The following is a 16,157-nucleotide window of genomic DNA, read 5'->3' on the forward strand; positions in this document are numbered from 1 at the left end:
TTGATATTTGTGACCCCAAGATGTTTCAAATTTTTTGGATTCTTTTGTTAGCTTGAAAGAGGGTTCTCTTGACTTCCTGTAGAAATACCCTCCACGTGGGTGTAGGAAACTACAACATTTTGCTTTGTTATCAGTTTCTCCTATTTGCAGCTTTTTAAAGTGTGTGAAAGTGCAATTGTAATTACAGGGAAAGCTCCTCGAAGCTGTCGGACTAAGTGTATTTTACTTTCCCCTTTCTTGGATGCATTTAAAAGGAACACATTCACACAAGTGAAGACAATGTTTTCTCGATTTCTCAGGCATAATATATTATCATTCTCATCATCATATATGTTACATCTTCTCTATCCCCTCAATGTAACTTACACACAACATGAGTGTATAAACCTTTAGAGAGTATTATTATTATTATTATTATTATTATTATTATTATGCACTCGACTGGTAACTATTGCTTGAGCTATTTGTAACTGTTAGTTTGTTGTTACCCCAGATCATCTCAGTGTAGTATATTAACTACCAAGTTCCACTAATACAATACAGGATTTTAGTAATTTTGTAAAACTTTAACACTTGAGAACAGTGATCGGAAATTATTTCCACTAATACAAAACAGGATTTTAGTAATTTTGTAAAACTTTAATACTTAAAAACAGTGATCGGAAATTATTTCCATATGCAGTAATTAAAAACACCATCTTTACATCTCGAGATAACTTCAATAAATAACATATCATTGACTTATGAGACCTAAATAACCACAGTGTGTAATTGAGAATTCAAACACAACGTCGTAACATTCCAAAATATGTAATATCGTGTCCTGACTTGATTATTTAACAACATCGTTTATTGATTACATTCCGTAATTCCTCACCATAGTACAACATAATTATATTTTTCTAAAGTCCTGAGTTTATTTTCAGAGTTTTCTGGTTTCTCTGAAGAGATCGCAAAATCAAACGAGAGGAAGCGCTAATTTCACACGTCTGATCTATAAAACACGTTTAAACCCAGTTGGTTAAAATAGCAACATGCTCGAGTTAAAACCATTGAAACGAGAACTATAGGAAAGTAACATTTTCTAATCTTTCCTTCATTTTGATGTTTTGGCGAATATATACCATACATTTCAGTTTTGCACAACTTCATAGATGTTTGTTCGCACGTGCTCGATCTTTAAGTTCCGCTTTCCAAGTTTCTCCGAACCTCAGTGAGTTGAAGTCACCGTTACGACAATTGTATCTCTACCTTTAAGTTTACAGTTCCAAGGGGAGGAATCCGTACTCAACTCTCCGTAATAGGAATTTTCGCTAAGGCTGGTTCAATAACATGATTTCGCATCCGCTATGCACATGTTTCATAACTTGTACCTTTAAATTGGTAACTTGTTTCTTTAGGTCACTGACTTCAGAATGGAGCTTGAGGTTAATGTCTTTTAGTTCGTCCACTTTCTGCTGAAGATCTGCTTCCTTTTCAAGTTTTCTCTTTCGGCATTTAGACGCCGCTACACGATTTCTTTGTTTCTTTCGTTCGTTCTTCACCGTTTCCTGTAACGCCAAATCGATCGGAGGAAGAGGCGGTGTTCCGGGTACAACTTGCGGCTCATTCTCAACTTTAATGTTCTCCAATCTTTGCGCTGGTATTTGAACACTCAATATTTGACTTAAGCTTGTGCTGGGATCAAAATTGCAAGCTGCATTCCGTTGAAAATCGGGGAAAATTTGGTTGGCTCCGGCCGATTGTAGCGACACCAGCGGAAGTGACTGGGTTGAGATGGTGGATGTTGCTGAGCACATCACAGGAGTTGCACTGGCGACCGTGTTTGTCGCTGAGTTCGCTCCATTCGCTGTCACAAACGGCATATTAACAGTGCTTTGTATCGATGACATTGGAATACTTTGTACCGCTGCTATAGCTGCATTCTGACTTTCATTGCCTTGTTGATCATGGAGCCGTTGAAGCGCTTCCATAAAGCCACGCGCATACATTTCTTGTTGTTCTGTAACCGAAAATGTTCCTTTAAAAAGCTGACCCGGTGTTGGTGTTGTTAGAATACCTCCATAGCTCATGATTAATTTCTCCAGTTCAGGTGAACCCAGTGTCAGCAAATTCAAATCTGGAGATGTCAGTACAGTTCCTTCGATCGACGTTTGTCGCCGCGTATTCGGTGATGAAAAATCAAGCTTCAAATTGCCTTTGTCATAGGATGAGCTTTGCGAAGTTGACGTTGTCGGCATAATTTCTTCGTCGTACAGTGATGCTTCCATCCACAAAGTATCTTTTGAATGGAATATTACAAAAATCAGCTGACTCAAGCGTTTAAGATTGCTCGTGATTTTCGAAAAACGCAAGTTTTGTTTCCGTATAAATCCTATAAGGCTTGTGTCATTTTCTATTTCGGACAACCATATGTCATCCAAAATCTGATTGGTCAAACCGTTGTCATTTGTTCTATTGTGAATGATGATTGGTTGTTTCCAGTTTCATGTGACAAATTGCGTAGAAACTTGTGACGTCAACCGGAAAACATGCCGAAAACAAAAGCCATATTTCCAAGGCAATATCAGGAGCGCGAATTTTCGATTCGGAGAAGACAAAAGAAGCACTAGAAACTTCATGAAGAAGGGAGCAAAGCATTTTTTTAAATAAGTAAAGAAAGAAAGAAAGAAAGAAAGTAATAATCATTCAATCATCAAAATAATAATTATTTTTCAAAACGAGAAATTTCCTGTAAAATGTGCAAAGTTCAAAAGCATTAAGAAGTTTTCACTTACGTTCAAGTTCCTTTCGGTAATTTCATGAAAAACGTAATGACCGGAACATGGAATTTTTCTAATTAGCTTGGGGAAAAGTTGGTTTTACTCGGAAAACTGCCGAACTGATAGGGTAACACCCAACGCCCAACGCCGTTATTTTCAAATTCGGAGTTTCTTAATTGTTCTGTGACAATTTACACCCTTGTGCATGTTCTTTACCGGAAGTGATCATAGTTTTGCAATTACTCAGTTGTCACGTTCGCAGATCACTGAAGTCTGGGAAAATTTTGTTAATTAAATATTCGACTTTTGATAAGTTTATTTTATTTTATTTTATTTTTAATGTGAAATTATTATTTCTAGTACCGTTTCCTAATCCTTATCAACCTTTTCTGCGATTGCATAAGTCACGTATTTTTTATTTCAGTTTTCCTCAACCCTCATGTATAGACGATTATTTTTTAACGAACGTGTTCAATAAATTAACAAAACGTGAGGCTATGTCAAAATATTTTGTCGCCTGTGAGAGAATCAACCTTGATTCGTGAGTTCAATATTTGTTAAATCGTGCATTGAATTTTAAGCTTAATTCATATTTTTTATTTTAGCGCCAGGTGTAGTTTTGAATGCTACTGTAGTGTTCGTTTACCATAAATGGTAATTTGAATATGAAAGTCGTGAGGGTATCTTGCAGGTCTCTATTGTTAAAACTCTTATAATTTCTACTCCCGGAAAAAATGGCAGTTTGTGGTCTTTTCTCGGAAACGCAAATTGAAAGAGAACAAATTTCAATGCACCGATTCGCAGTTAAAGCGGACATTTCTACACTTCTTACACACTGTTGAATGCCCATAGTTATCTTTCTCCGAACTGTCTTTGGGTAGGCAAAAAAAAAAAAAATTAACTTGCCCAATTTCATTTGAAAGTAAGAGACGCCTTTGTGTTCCAATCATTTTGAGAGGATGACGTTATAAAGTCGAAGACAAGGATCAAACAAACCTATGGCCTTCTTCGTAATATGTACACATGGAAAAATCTTTTAAAATGAACTTCTCAAATTTATGATTTAAAAAAATAAGCAAGATATAAAACAATAGATTGAAAAAGAATAAAAGTAACGATTATAGATTGACTTAAAAGATTTGTCGGTAATAAAGGTAAAAATAAATTATAAACTGCAACGAACATGGGGAGTTTTTCCTTTATCTCGATTTACGTGTGCGCGTGTACATCCGTTAACCGTTCGATGTCCTCAAAAAAAATATATATGGGGATACGGAAATCGTTTTCACGACAGCGGTTATCGCTACGTGCAACTAACCTGAGTATCAGGCTTTACCCCTCAGGAAGGGCTGACTCAGTTTACATGCAACGATTGCGCTTCACTTCTCACGAGACTTGTCACGAGACAAGATGTAAACACACCCACAAGTCTTTCCAAATGTTTTTAATAGGAAGCACACCTTCACACGAAATGCGGAATTCGAATCATACACTGTAGTCACACAGGTGTTCAACGGAAATCGCCTTTACTGTTACGAACTGAAACGATATTGGCCCAACTGTAACCAAATATTATTTTGGTTTAAGTTTCGGGAGAAAAGTGAAATTAAAAAAAAAAAACAAAGTCGAATTGAAAGGCCTTAAGTGCGTAAATCCAACTTAAGCCCAGTCACATGCTAATCGGCTTACCATTACATAGCTTTTTTTTATTTTCAAAGTAATATAAGCGTGCGTTTGTCACGCGATGTAAGGGGAACTGCCTATCACGCAACTCACGTAACGCAAAACATACTTTTCCCGTTAAAGCGCTCTAAAACGTTCAGGGAGTGAAATTACAGTTAAAGAAGAACTCATTTGATATTCGATGAAGATATGTTCAAGAAAACGTCACAAGGATATTCTAAAGGAAACTGTCTTGAACCGGACTGTTAATTACGTGACAATGGTTTCGGCGGGAAAAAAATTGCCGCAACGCGGTGGCCACTGGCGCGAAAAAAATTACTTTGCTTATTTTGAACTTGTGTATCTTTTTTTATTGACCTTAGCTTACTTTCTGGGTTGTTGTTTTCATTTGTTAAAGAATGAACAACACGATTCATACATCAGTTTCTCCAAAACCAAGGTCGACGCCCAACAGTGGTCCCAAATTATCGATTAATAGATCAGAGTGGACTTCCTCAACAGCTGACAACGACTGTAGCGCGAAAAGGCAAAGCTTAGATCTCTCTGGATCGGTTTCAAAACGAAAAAAGACTCCGTCATCGTGTGTAACAACGAGCAATGAGGAGTTACCTCAAAGAAGCGATAATGATAAGGAAGAGATGAATGAGAACGACCTCGTATATAAAAGAAATTTTGGCGAGGCACGTGAGGACAGACCAGAAGACAAAGATGTGAAGGTGGTATAGAGAAAGTTTGGCAAACTGAGGACCTCCCAGTTTGGGAAGGTTGTTAGGGAGTCGTTGCCTCTTGAAAATATCTGCTACAGTGTAAATGCTTTCTTTACCCCCGCCTTTTAGTTTTAATCTCAATGAATAATTCATATTTGTCATTGCGCCTTGTATCCTACACCCCTAGGGTACCAGTGCAAACTGAACAAGCTTAGGGATGCAGGAAGTCCTGCATACAGTTGTATATCGGTCATTTAAAAGTTATAATTTTTCTTTCATAGAAAATTCTTCACATATCGGTCAGTTTTGTAAGCTTAATATTATTGTCCACGAAATTATGAAAAATGGAAATTACTTTATCATTATACTTTTTGCAGAGAGTTTTGTCAGTGGTTTGGAGTGGAGGAAAGTTAGGCTCCTCCTATTATGACACTGAAACTTCACAGTTGTATCTTCAGATGGATACCATAGAGACAAACGACTTTCAGTTTCTTAAAAGAGGTAATTTTTACTTTGTATATAAAAAGTAGAATTAATTCCCGTCATAGAAAAGTTAAACTTGGACTGGACTTAAGAACCTGCGTGAAGTGAAATCGCAAATATATGACATATTTTCTTTTTAAATGATTTGTTAGCATGTTTAAATGTAATTCGGAGTATGATGTATTCATTGTTTTTGCTCTGTGACTCTGTTCTATTTTTTTTGAACCATGATTTGTTCTTTTTACAGTTAAAGACCAGGTACAACCTGACATGATTATCACAAGCGCAAAACAAGATCAGAGGCTGTTCAAGATATTAAATGGGGAAGGTGCAACGTTTGTTGATTAATACTAAGATTATGCTATTTTTTGTACCATTCATCTTTTCGTTACTAAAACTTTTTGATTTGTAGAAGGAGAAAATAACGAAGAACCAATCTGCATGGCTACAGAAGTGGAAACTCTTCCCAGCATAGATTTTTGTAAGAGTGTGATCTATAATGCTTGAAAACGTATTTGGCACAAAATTCGGCTGAAATGTTAGTCTTTCAGCTTGGTGAAAAATTAAAAAAGGAGATATTTTAAAAGGCTTAATAGGTCATGTCTAATTTCTATGTTTGCTTTGCTTAATTTAGATAATCCTAGAAGAAAGACATGAATCCTAAATGCAAAGATGATCCTACAATGAAGTCATGTTTTTGTTTGTTAAAGCACAATGTGCTTTTCATATGATGCAAGATTTGGAAGTATTAAGCACAGCTAAACAGTCTGAAGCATTGCATGGGTCACGATTTAACACAGCTCTCACACCTGTTTTTAGATTCTAAGTACATTGTGAAAGAAAATTGTGCTGAACATGGGACTTATAAAACTAAGAGTGCGTTCGATTGACCGTATTCCGGGTTAGGAATACACGGAATAGAAGTTAGAAATCCTTCGTTTTTACGTAGATTCACATTAAAATTGTCAAACACCTGCTAAAATGCTATGTTAAACATATCTTTATTGTCCTTGTTGCTTCAAAACGTCAAACATACCATTTTAGAGCATCTCTTTAAGTATTCTTATTCCGGAATAGGGTCAATCGAACACACCCTAACTCTTGACATTTTCACCATGAGCCTGTAAATAGATCACGATTACACTTATTGGATAAAAACTCACGAAACAGCCTGCTTACAAGTTGGATATTGTAATGTCAGTCAATATCTGTTCCTAACTAGTATATAATAGATCTTGATTGTACTTATTAGTTTTTCATAGAAACAGTGTCATGCATGAGGTGCATGCAGTATAAGATTTTTTTTCCAACTCTAAAAGATAACCTTAGCGGGTCTCACTCATCAGTTGGCATGAAAACAGTCTTGTGTATTGTATTACATGCAGAATAAGATTTAGAGATGATGTCTGACTCTGAAATACATCCAAATTTCATTGGTCAAATGTCGATGTAAACAAGGCGCAGTCAGAGGGGTTTCAATAAAATTTAAAGTTAGTGGCTGGTTTAATCAAATGCCAAGTTTCAAAAGCAAAATTGATGATCATGTTTAGACGACTTCATGTCGCCATTGGCCAAATTAAGGTTTAAAGAATGTGCCTTTCTTCAATTTAGGGAAAGAAATAGCTAATTCAGTGTGAATGAATAATAGCCACAACACAGTCATCTCTTTTTTATCCTTCACTTAAATGCAAGTGCTCAAATTTGATTGATATTTTAGATCAACAATATTATTAATTAATTTATGAAGTATCCATGAAATGAATTATGGCATTCAATGTCGTTTCAGGAATCCTGAAATATTTTACTGACATAGAGAGACACCTAAAATAAATTACTTTAGCCTGGTTTCACTTAACAGGGGCAGTGTATTGTATCATTGGGAGATTAAGGGCCCACTGACATATTTTTGGGGGTACGTTGCTAAGGATGTAATGCTTAAGTAATTTGAGAGAATTGGGCATTATTTTTGTCAGTTTCCAACTTTTGTAAGCCAATGACCCTAAATATGACATTATCATACCACGCCCATGATCACGTGACCAATAAAAGAAAACCCTAAATTTGTCTCCATGCTACGCAATTTGGGTATTTAATGGATGGTTTGATAATTTGCATTCGTTTTTGCATCCAGCCAAGCATGGTTTTCTTTTTATTTTGAAAATTGTTCTTTTTAAAGACATAAACAATACTGAAATACCCATAACTTTTTCAAAAAAGATGATTTTAAAAAATCAATGCTTAGCTATATTCTGTATTTGCGGGTGAAACGTGCCATGTAAAAGAAATTTAATTCAATTTAAAACCGCCGGAAATTTAGCTTTTTTCTCAAACCGGAAGTCAGTTCGTTTACGCATGCGCAGTTGATCTGAGAACGAGCGGGAGGAAGGGCGAGGAAAAACCTTCGATGGAAACAACAGCTTGTGCGGTGACTTTTGATTGTGAGTGGGTTTTCTTGTCAGCTCATGATAATGGTGACGTCAGTTACCGGAAGTAACATTTCACTTCCTTAGCAAAGCGCAAAAAATCCGTCTGTGGGCCCTTAAGACTCAGAGATGGTGTCTGACACTCGCATACATTCTGATTTTATTAATCAGATACCAATGCAAACAATGTTTTTTCATCTCATTTCCTTTATTAATGCTAGTGATCCAATTTCATTGATTCAGCTTATGAAGTGTGCAAGAGAAGGATAATAGCATTAAATGGCCTTCCAGGAATCCCACAACATTTCACAGACAATGAAAGAGACATACACATGACCTCATTAGTACCATTTGACCATTTCAATATGGCAAGTATATAATTTTCTTTGTATACAAACTATGTGATTCCCAATAGAAGATTATTATCTCTCCACTGTTCTTTTTTATTTGCACCACTCTAGTTGGGAAAATATCAGGAACCTGGATTCATTATCATCCATGCATTGGATATGTTTGTCTTAGTGATAACTTTTTTTGCAATTTTTATCATCTACTGTTGGCTAAATGATTCACCAAAACTTGTTAAGGTCAGAACTTCCGGCTACTTGACTAATGACATTAGCTTGGAAGTGTTTCATTGTATTTTTAGGTGCGAAGTGCTGGTGCCTTGATCAAATATATTGACAAGAAGAGAATTGGTGTAGAATTGGAGGATCCTGAAGTGAGAGTTCCCATTTTGGGACTTAAAGTGTTTTCTCTGTAAGTAAAAGCTTGATTTGTCATTGTGCTAAATTATTGGAGCCCAAATTTTCTTATAAAGGTTTTTACTTCACATTGCAGGAGCGATCTTCTTATTATTGACAATAATTCTTACAGGTATGCTAAATAAGGTGTCAGATGTTCTGTCAGTCTAAAGATATGAGTTAACATATCCTCAAACTTTCATGTAGTATTCGTTAATGATTATTATTATTATTGTTATTTTTATTCACAATGTATTCAGTCAGAATTTGTGAACTTGATATATGTTGAACCTTGGTAGAAGAAACTGGCCAACCATAGTGTAGCAATTACCAACAGCTGAAAAATAACAGCATAACAAATAACAGAGTCGTTTCAAGGAAAGATGGGGGCGGGGTGAGTAGGGTGGCTAGCTAGAAAGATGATTACCTTAAAGAAATCCAAAGACAATGACACAATAAAGCACCTACATGTATTAATTACCTAAGTCAACTTTACAGTGAAATTTTACTATTGTTTAACTTTTTCTAGTCACGCACATGAGTCATAAGACTCATCTCAGTTGATTTCTTCAAAACTTCTCTTTAATTATTCAATAGCATACCATACAAAATGTACTTTATTCTGTTTTCAAGCTAGTGATTGCATTTTATTTTGGAACGAAAAAGTGCTTTGCAGATATTTCAAAAGGAAAGACACCCATCTGTGTATAAGATAGGAACAGGAAACAGCGGTGCCAAGGAAGGACTTTCCCTTTTTGGTAATGATGGAAAACGATCAAAATGTTCTTAGTAACAAAAGTTACTTTTTTGTCATCTAAGTTGCTCGTAATGGTAGTGAGAACCCCTTTTTACTTGATTGATTGCAGGCATCATGAATACAACCAAATCTGTTCGTGGAAGTCATATGTTGAGGTTTGTTCAGGAAACAATTAGAGTTATTTCTCTCTCCTCCGGTTGGCTCAATCGGTTGAGCATCGGACTATGATGCGGGAGGTTACGGATCAAAACTCCGTCCGGACCAACAGTCAGGGTCTTTAAATAACTGAGGAGGAATTAGCCATTTGCATGCTTTTATTAGAATAGAATAGTGTAACATAAAGTTTACTTTAAATTGGTGGCAAATACACCACAATCTATTAGATACAGTTTCCAATTTGCCCACTAAAAACTCATATAATTATAACAGTCTTTGCTCAAACCAGTATTCAGTTTTGGCAATACTGCACTCTTGCCGGCTTCACTCAAGAAAAACATGACTGTTGGAGGAGGGCCAGTTTTTTTCTTATTTTCGGAAAAGCATGTTAATTAGGTTGTTGATAACGCTGTTATGACCAGTAGTTGAGCAGTACGTAGCGTAAGGAAAGATAGAACAGGATTTGCCGACTCATTAACTCAGTTATACAAGTACAGTACTTTACAAAAATTGAGCTATCGAGCCTCTGAAATTCAAATCACATTCAGCCTGAATATCATGCAGGCTTTCCTGTCCTTAATGCTCAAGTAACATTCATATCAACTGCAATAATCGAAAATCCTAATTTGCATCAAGAGGGGATGACGTAAGAGAACGGATCCCCATGCCCCATCCTAGTTTTTTTTAAACTCTAGTTGTAGTTTCGCAAAGCTATTTTAAGTTCTCGTTCTCTATGGCGCGCATATTTTAAATTTCTTGACGTCATTACAACTGGCTAATCAGGTGCCTCTCTAAAAATAGCTGCGCGGCTAGAATTAGATTTAAAAAAACTACCATTGGAAGAGGCTCATCTGTGGGGGATCCGTTCTCTTACATCATCCTCTCTTGCTTGCATCTATCTAAATAATTATACGTCTTTCACATATGTAACCTCTTAATTAATATGGGGCAGAGACTTCGGTGACTGACGTTTCAGCCGCTAGCAACCTTTCAGCCACTTTCAGCAGGACTGATCTTCAAATATTTGCTTCATCAGACAACAAAACAAGGAAACTATCCCTTCTTCCAGAATAGGGAAATTGCCATTCCCATTGAGGTGATAACTTTCAATGTTTTTGCTTTAGGCTGTGGTTTTTGCGACCCTCAAGAGATATCAATCTTCTTAAACAGAGGCAAAGGCTGTCTCATTTTTTATGAGTCTCAGAAATGCAGAGCTTGTTGCGTCTTTGCAGGATTGCTTGAAGCACATAAAAATGTCTCTGTAAGTGTGTTTTAGACCAGATAGATCCCAGCTGAAAGAACGCTGAGGTAGTAATTGTACACAATTGATTTACTTATCCCGCGTTTTAGCATAATGCAGCAAATGAGACTATTGCTTAACTCCCACCTGGACTAGATGCTAGTCTTTCGCAGTATATGTCATTAGCGCCGATATATAGGCCTGCATCAAGAGGAACAGAAAGTGAACTTTCTTGTCTAAGCCGGACGTGAAAAAAAAGGGAGAAAAAGAAAATTGGCCGAGACATCTAAATTTCAGCAAAGGTATCATTTTGGGTTATAGGTTTTTCTTAACGTCTGCGACTACATGGCACTGTATGAGGTCAATGAGGCCTCATCGCTACAACACTTCTTTCTCAAGTTTAATCGTAGTATAACTGAACTGAAATTCCGACTTCCTTAGGAATAAAAACCTTTCAATGACAGAGCCATGCATTGCACCATCGATCCTGAGAGTGATAATCTGGTAGGCTATAACTGACTACACCATTGCACCTCCACATCATCGGCAGAGAGAAGGAAAAAAATACTTGAAGATATCAACAATTCATTTGACACACTCGGATCCCAGTATTTTTTACAATGTACCCCCAAAAATTCGAAAAGGAGACCTGAGGACTCCCAAGTTTGAAAACCTGGACTTCTAGCATTTATGTCCACCTAAATCACAAAGTCAGCATTCATTTTGAACCTTTTTATGCAGAGGGTGTTGTCTAGAATGACGACTGCACAGGCATCAGTTGGCGACTGGCAAGCACTTTACAAGGTAAGTGACATCTGATCCACAATCGAGGCACAATTGAATGCAGAAGCTAGCCCTGTAATACTTTTTGCACGAATTAGCTGGTGATTGAATACAGATTATTCTTTATTTTAATCTAGACTGCCTACAATGGAACCTACATTGCTGATCTGTGTAAAACAGTTCCAGCAGACATTGAAATTGCGCGAAGGGTAGGTTGTTCTATAGTTCTATAATCTGAAAACGGGACTAATACAAAATCTGATATTTCAATGCCCGTATTAACCCAAAGGACATTGCGTGCCGCGTTGAATTTCGCACAGGCGGAAAATCCGAAATCAGTTGCGAGTACCCAATCCAAACGAATCTGTAGAAATAGTTGGATATTCAGTTTCGCTGATGATATTTCACAACGTTACATTTTATTTTCAGATTACTACAAGTTTTACGGATGAATTACATGGCATTGGAAGTCTCATTAGTAAAATAGTAAGTTGGTGAGATATATATGTTACACGTTATATCAGCCAAGCAACGACGACAACAGCGTTGGACCCAACAGAACAAAAAGTTTGTTATAGAAATAAATCCTACTTTAAAAGCTTAAATTGGGTTTGGTTTTGAATCTTCTTTCTTCGTTTTGAAGGGCACCCAAGCGCCAAATATAAGTTAATTTCATGGTAATAAAAAACATACTGTGTTGGAAACATATTTGCGTTTTATTGTGCCACCATGATCACAAGTTCACCGTCGTTTTTGTGCTCAACAACCGACTGGCGAAATTTAAGCCTTTAGACTTAGACCCAAAGGCTTTTACTTTGAGTTCAGGCTTTGAATTTACGGCCTGTTACCCCGGCGTTCAAAGAGGCCTCCTGGAGCCGGACCGAAGAGAGAATGACGTCATATTACCCGATTAAGAATGCAGCATGCATCAATAATGCAGGATATTAACATTTTAAGGCGCGAGTTTAATATCTTAATGGTCTGAAACCCCGAAACTCCGGTCCTGCTAATAAATTAGTCATTTTTTACACACATTGCATTCTAAAGCTAGGGCTAGATGCCATTTCTTCCTCGACGCAGCTCGAGGCCGACCGTGAAATAAAAAATCTTTAACTTAATCAGTAGTGCAGCAGCTCTCGAAACCTGCTATTGTTTCGTATTGTAAGCAGTTTCTACAGTTTTTAAGTCTAAGTCATTGTTTCAATTTTATAGTCTTTTGTTTTTGGTTCGGGTAGCGAACCAATCACATACTTTACGACAACTGCTACATCACCCAACTTAACATAACAATACCTTCCGTTTGAAAGGAAGGCTTAAAATTTTGTCGGTCTAGTGACTGTGATAAGCTTCTTTCGAATATATACACTTTCGAAAATAAGGGGAATAGGAAGTGATTTTCTTTGACCGAATTAGCAAGTAGTTCCGGTGAAACATCGCAAGCTTGTGATGATGATGCAGGTATTGTGCAATTTTAGGCCAGATGTGAATTACCTGACGTTAATTTCATTCAAAATTCAAAGACGTTCTTTGGCGAGTTTATGTTGGGTCGCACAAATACCTCTACTTAGGAGGATATTTTATCCGATGAAAACAGCGAGGACGAGTTTCATATAGAGGACAGCGATAGCCTGCGAAGCGAGCGCTTCCGTTGGGAACAAGACTTTAGATGTTTTGGCCGCGCGAAAAATGGGGCGAGATCCAAAAATGAAAGAGCGGTATGGGAGATGGGATTCTCCCACGGAAACTGATGTCGGTGACGTGCTAGGAAGTTTTAAGGATCGTGTTTGTACCCGCCGGAGCTATCAAAAGGGGCCGAAGGTCCCTTTTTCTCTAGAGTGGGTCTTTCCCAAAAAAGTTTTGATTCTGGAAAATGAAATAGTTTATTAGGAGAGTACAGTCAACCATCTGGTGGTTACAAGTGCTACACGTGCACAATTCCACATAGTAAACTTAATACGAGGAGATTAACAATATAACAAGCTAAGTCTTAGGCAACAGACAATGGAAACACAATGTACAAGGCACATATGAAAAACCACCAAAACTACTCCTTATTTGTGGCCGAAAAAGGTAGAAACGTATTCCTTGTCTAATGTAGTGGCACTAAATCTCGAGGAAAAGGTATCGTACATTACCTACATTACCCTACCATAATCTACCATAATCAAAACAAAACAAAAAGGGGACATTTATGTTAAGCTGGAGACCCACTGAAAGGAATTTTCACCGAAACAGATCAGAAAACTCCCTCGAACAAATTGTAATCGGATTTCAACTTGGAAATGAGAAACAATCGCAGAACTTCCGCTTGGGAACACTGCTAGGGCTCCACCAAGGAATTAAGGGAAATCTCTGTAAAGTAACTGCCTTTCACATGAGTCTAATCTAAATTCAACCGAGGAAGACCAACTTAAAAGGATTAAGCAGAAAGCAAAAAACCGCGAATAAAATACGCTGAGACACAAGTCTTGACCAACTTCCACCACGGAAGAGCATAATAGAATGACAGAATCAAAAAGCGAAGATCCCTACCTAAACTCGCCTGGAGATGCAATCGGCACAGACACCTGACTGGGTAGTACAAAAGTCAGCATGGCAACTACGTGTAACTTGGCAAAATAGAGGCGAAGAGCCAAACACTTTGACTTGAACGCTCTGGTTTCAAAAAAACCTATTTTTCGATCTCCCCATCACAAATATCTCCGGCCTGTCTGGCAGAAACAGCCAATCTTTCACAAAGAAATTAAGATGAACACCATCGTCGCTTAAAAGGGTCCAATAATACGCCGATTTCCACATAGGAACAGTTAGCGTTGCGACCGCTCTACAATCGCGCATGTGAGTGAACGCTCTTCCGATAAGCGTGTGAGAAGGCACTAAGCAATTGTTTTCCGACGACCAATCTTGAGAGAAAGCATCTACCTTCGGAAATGGACTCCTTGGTCTTGTCTACGGCATTACAATCGAGATGGCTCTTGCAGTCATCGAGGAAATCAAGCATCGCATATCTTCGCGTTAAATTTGTATATTATATAGGGATTCCTTTCCTTTTCTATTGAAAACAAGAGGTGAAAACAAGAGGTGGCCTTGGTCCAGAGCGCTGATCAACGGGATTTGTTTCAACATCATCATCTAATCTTAAAAGCAAAGGAAAATAAAAGCGACAAAGGCACATTTGAGTTAACCAAAGGCTCAAATAGTAATTTAATTGCCATAAACGTGCTTGTTGTTGTAAAGTAGACAGGTAGATTCCGTCCAGATAAAATGGAAGCAACGTAATAGACCAAAACTTCCCTTTCATACGTAGCGAAAATTCTTTTCCTGTCACAAAATTGTTGTGCAGCCCGTACGTCCGTCCGTACAATGTGACCCTCCACAGCAAAGCGACATCAAAATGGCGGACTGATCCGCTAAGAACGAGACACGCGATTTACCCTTCTCTCGCCGCAGACTCACCTACCCCTAGATGAAATATTTTGAGCTACTTACCCACCACTACGCGTGGTCTAACAAAGAATTTGAAGAATTTTCAACCTCTTTTGGGTCAAGTAAAGCTTCATATTGTGACCGACCCTTTGGAATATTGACATCTGACACCGCAATATTGATCAGGAAATATTATATCATAACTGCGAAGATCAGAGCTTTACTTGGTTGCTTACTTGAATTATCATGCCCCATTCTAAACCTAATAGTTTTCCGTCCTTCGGGCTTTTAAAGTGGTAAAATCAGAGAGCAGAGTTTGAATTCACTATTTGGTGGGTTTTTTTTTTTCGACGTTATTATTAGCTTTTCAATGATAACTAACCATTTAAAGGGTGAAGTGCTAGTTCTTTCTTATTTGACTGCATAAGCACATTAACGCAGGAATACAGCCGGTGATTTGCAAGAGCTCCAGCGGGAGCCGGGTCTTACTGATAGCATAGCTAATGCATGGAGATGGTTATGAACCTTTTTGTTTCATGTTTTTGACTGTATTATTCGCCTTGACGGTCAGTTCAACATCGATTGCGACCACATTGTTCTCGCTTTTGAAGGTTTTAAGGTTTCACAACGAATCCCTCGCTTAACTATGCTGAAAGCACTGGATCATTTATTATTGTGACCTAATCGGTCGCCAACGAGAAAGCCTTCAAAAGCTTTTGTCTCGATAATGAAGAGGGTGACCCCCGTTTTATTTTGCATTAAATGATTACAGAACAGAGTTTGCAAAAGTGAAAATAACAAACAGTTCTCCGGAGCGTCGTGATAATGCCTGGCACTCTCATCACCATCATCATTTATTAGCCTTGATATTAAAAAGAATTTTACAGAGTACAGCGTATGGTTAGGCGAGAAGACCTCAAGAAATCACCAGGCTTAAAGTAGAGGAGCTTAGAGGCCACCTTTCGGCCACGCGCGTGTGATTAGCGCCTGCTAC

General features: G+C 37.7%; 2 protein-coding genes across 2 annotated transcripts in view; one reads left to right on the forward strand and one right to left on the reverse strand.

The window, feature by feature from the left end:
* Nucleotides 1-282: 282 nt before the first annotated feature.
* Nucleotides 283-3,638, reverse strand: LOC138024211 (transcription factor Jun-like). Its single transcript, XM_068871324.1, has one exon. It carries the CDS (start codon nt 2,268-2,270, stop codon nt 1,314-1,316), a length of 957 nt encoding a protein of 318 aa, XP_068727425.1. The 5' UTR covers nt 2,271-3,638; the 3' UTR covers nt 283-1,313.
* A 1,205-nt stretch (nt 3,639-4,843) lies between these two features.
* Nucleotides 4,844-16,157, forward strand: part of LOC138023100 (mutS protein homolog 5-like) — a 27,343-nt gene continuing 16,029 nt past the window's right edge. The window contains 14 exon segments of the mRNA XM_068870131.1: nt 4,844-5,161; nt 5,530-5,653; nt 5,883-5,963; nt 6,048-6,116; nt 8,302-8,426; nt 8,708-8,817; nt 8,899-8,934; nt 9,468-9,559; nt 9,668-9,713; nt 10,839-10,885; nt 10,888-10,975; nt 11,698-11,758; nt 11,875-11,946; nt 12,167-12,223. Coding sequence (XP_068726232.1) covers nt 4,844-5,161; nt 5,530-5,653; nt 5,883-5,963; nt 6,048-6,116; nt 8,302-8,426; nt 8,708-8,817; nt 8,899-8,934; nt 9,468-9,559; nt 9,668-9,713; nt 10,839-10,885; nt 10,888-10,975; nt 11,698-11,758; nt 11,875-11,946; nt 12,167-12,223 — 1,326 coding nt within the window.

This window comes from Montipora capricornis, chromosome 11 (assembly GCF_036669925.1).
Source record: "Montipora capricornis isolate CH-2021 chromosome 11, ASM3666992v2, whole genome shotgun sequence".
NCBI classification, from domain to species: Eukaryota; Metazoa; Cnidaria; class Anthozoa; order Scleractinia; family Acroporidae; genus Montipora; species Montipora capricornis.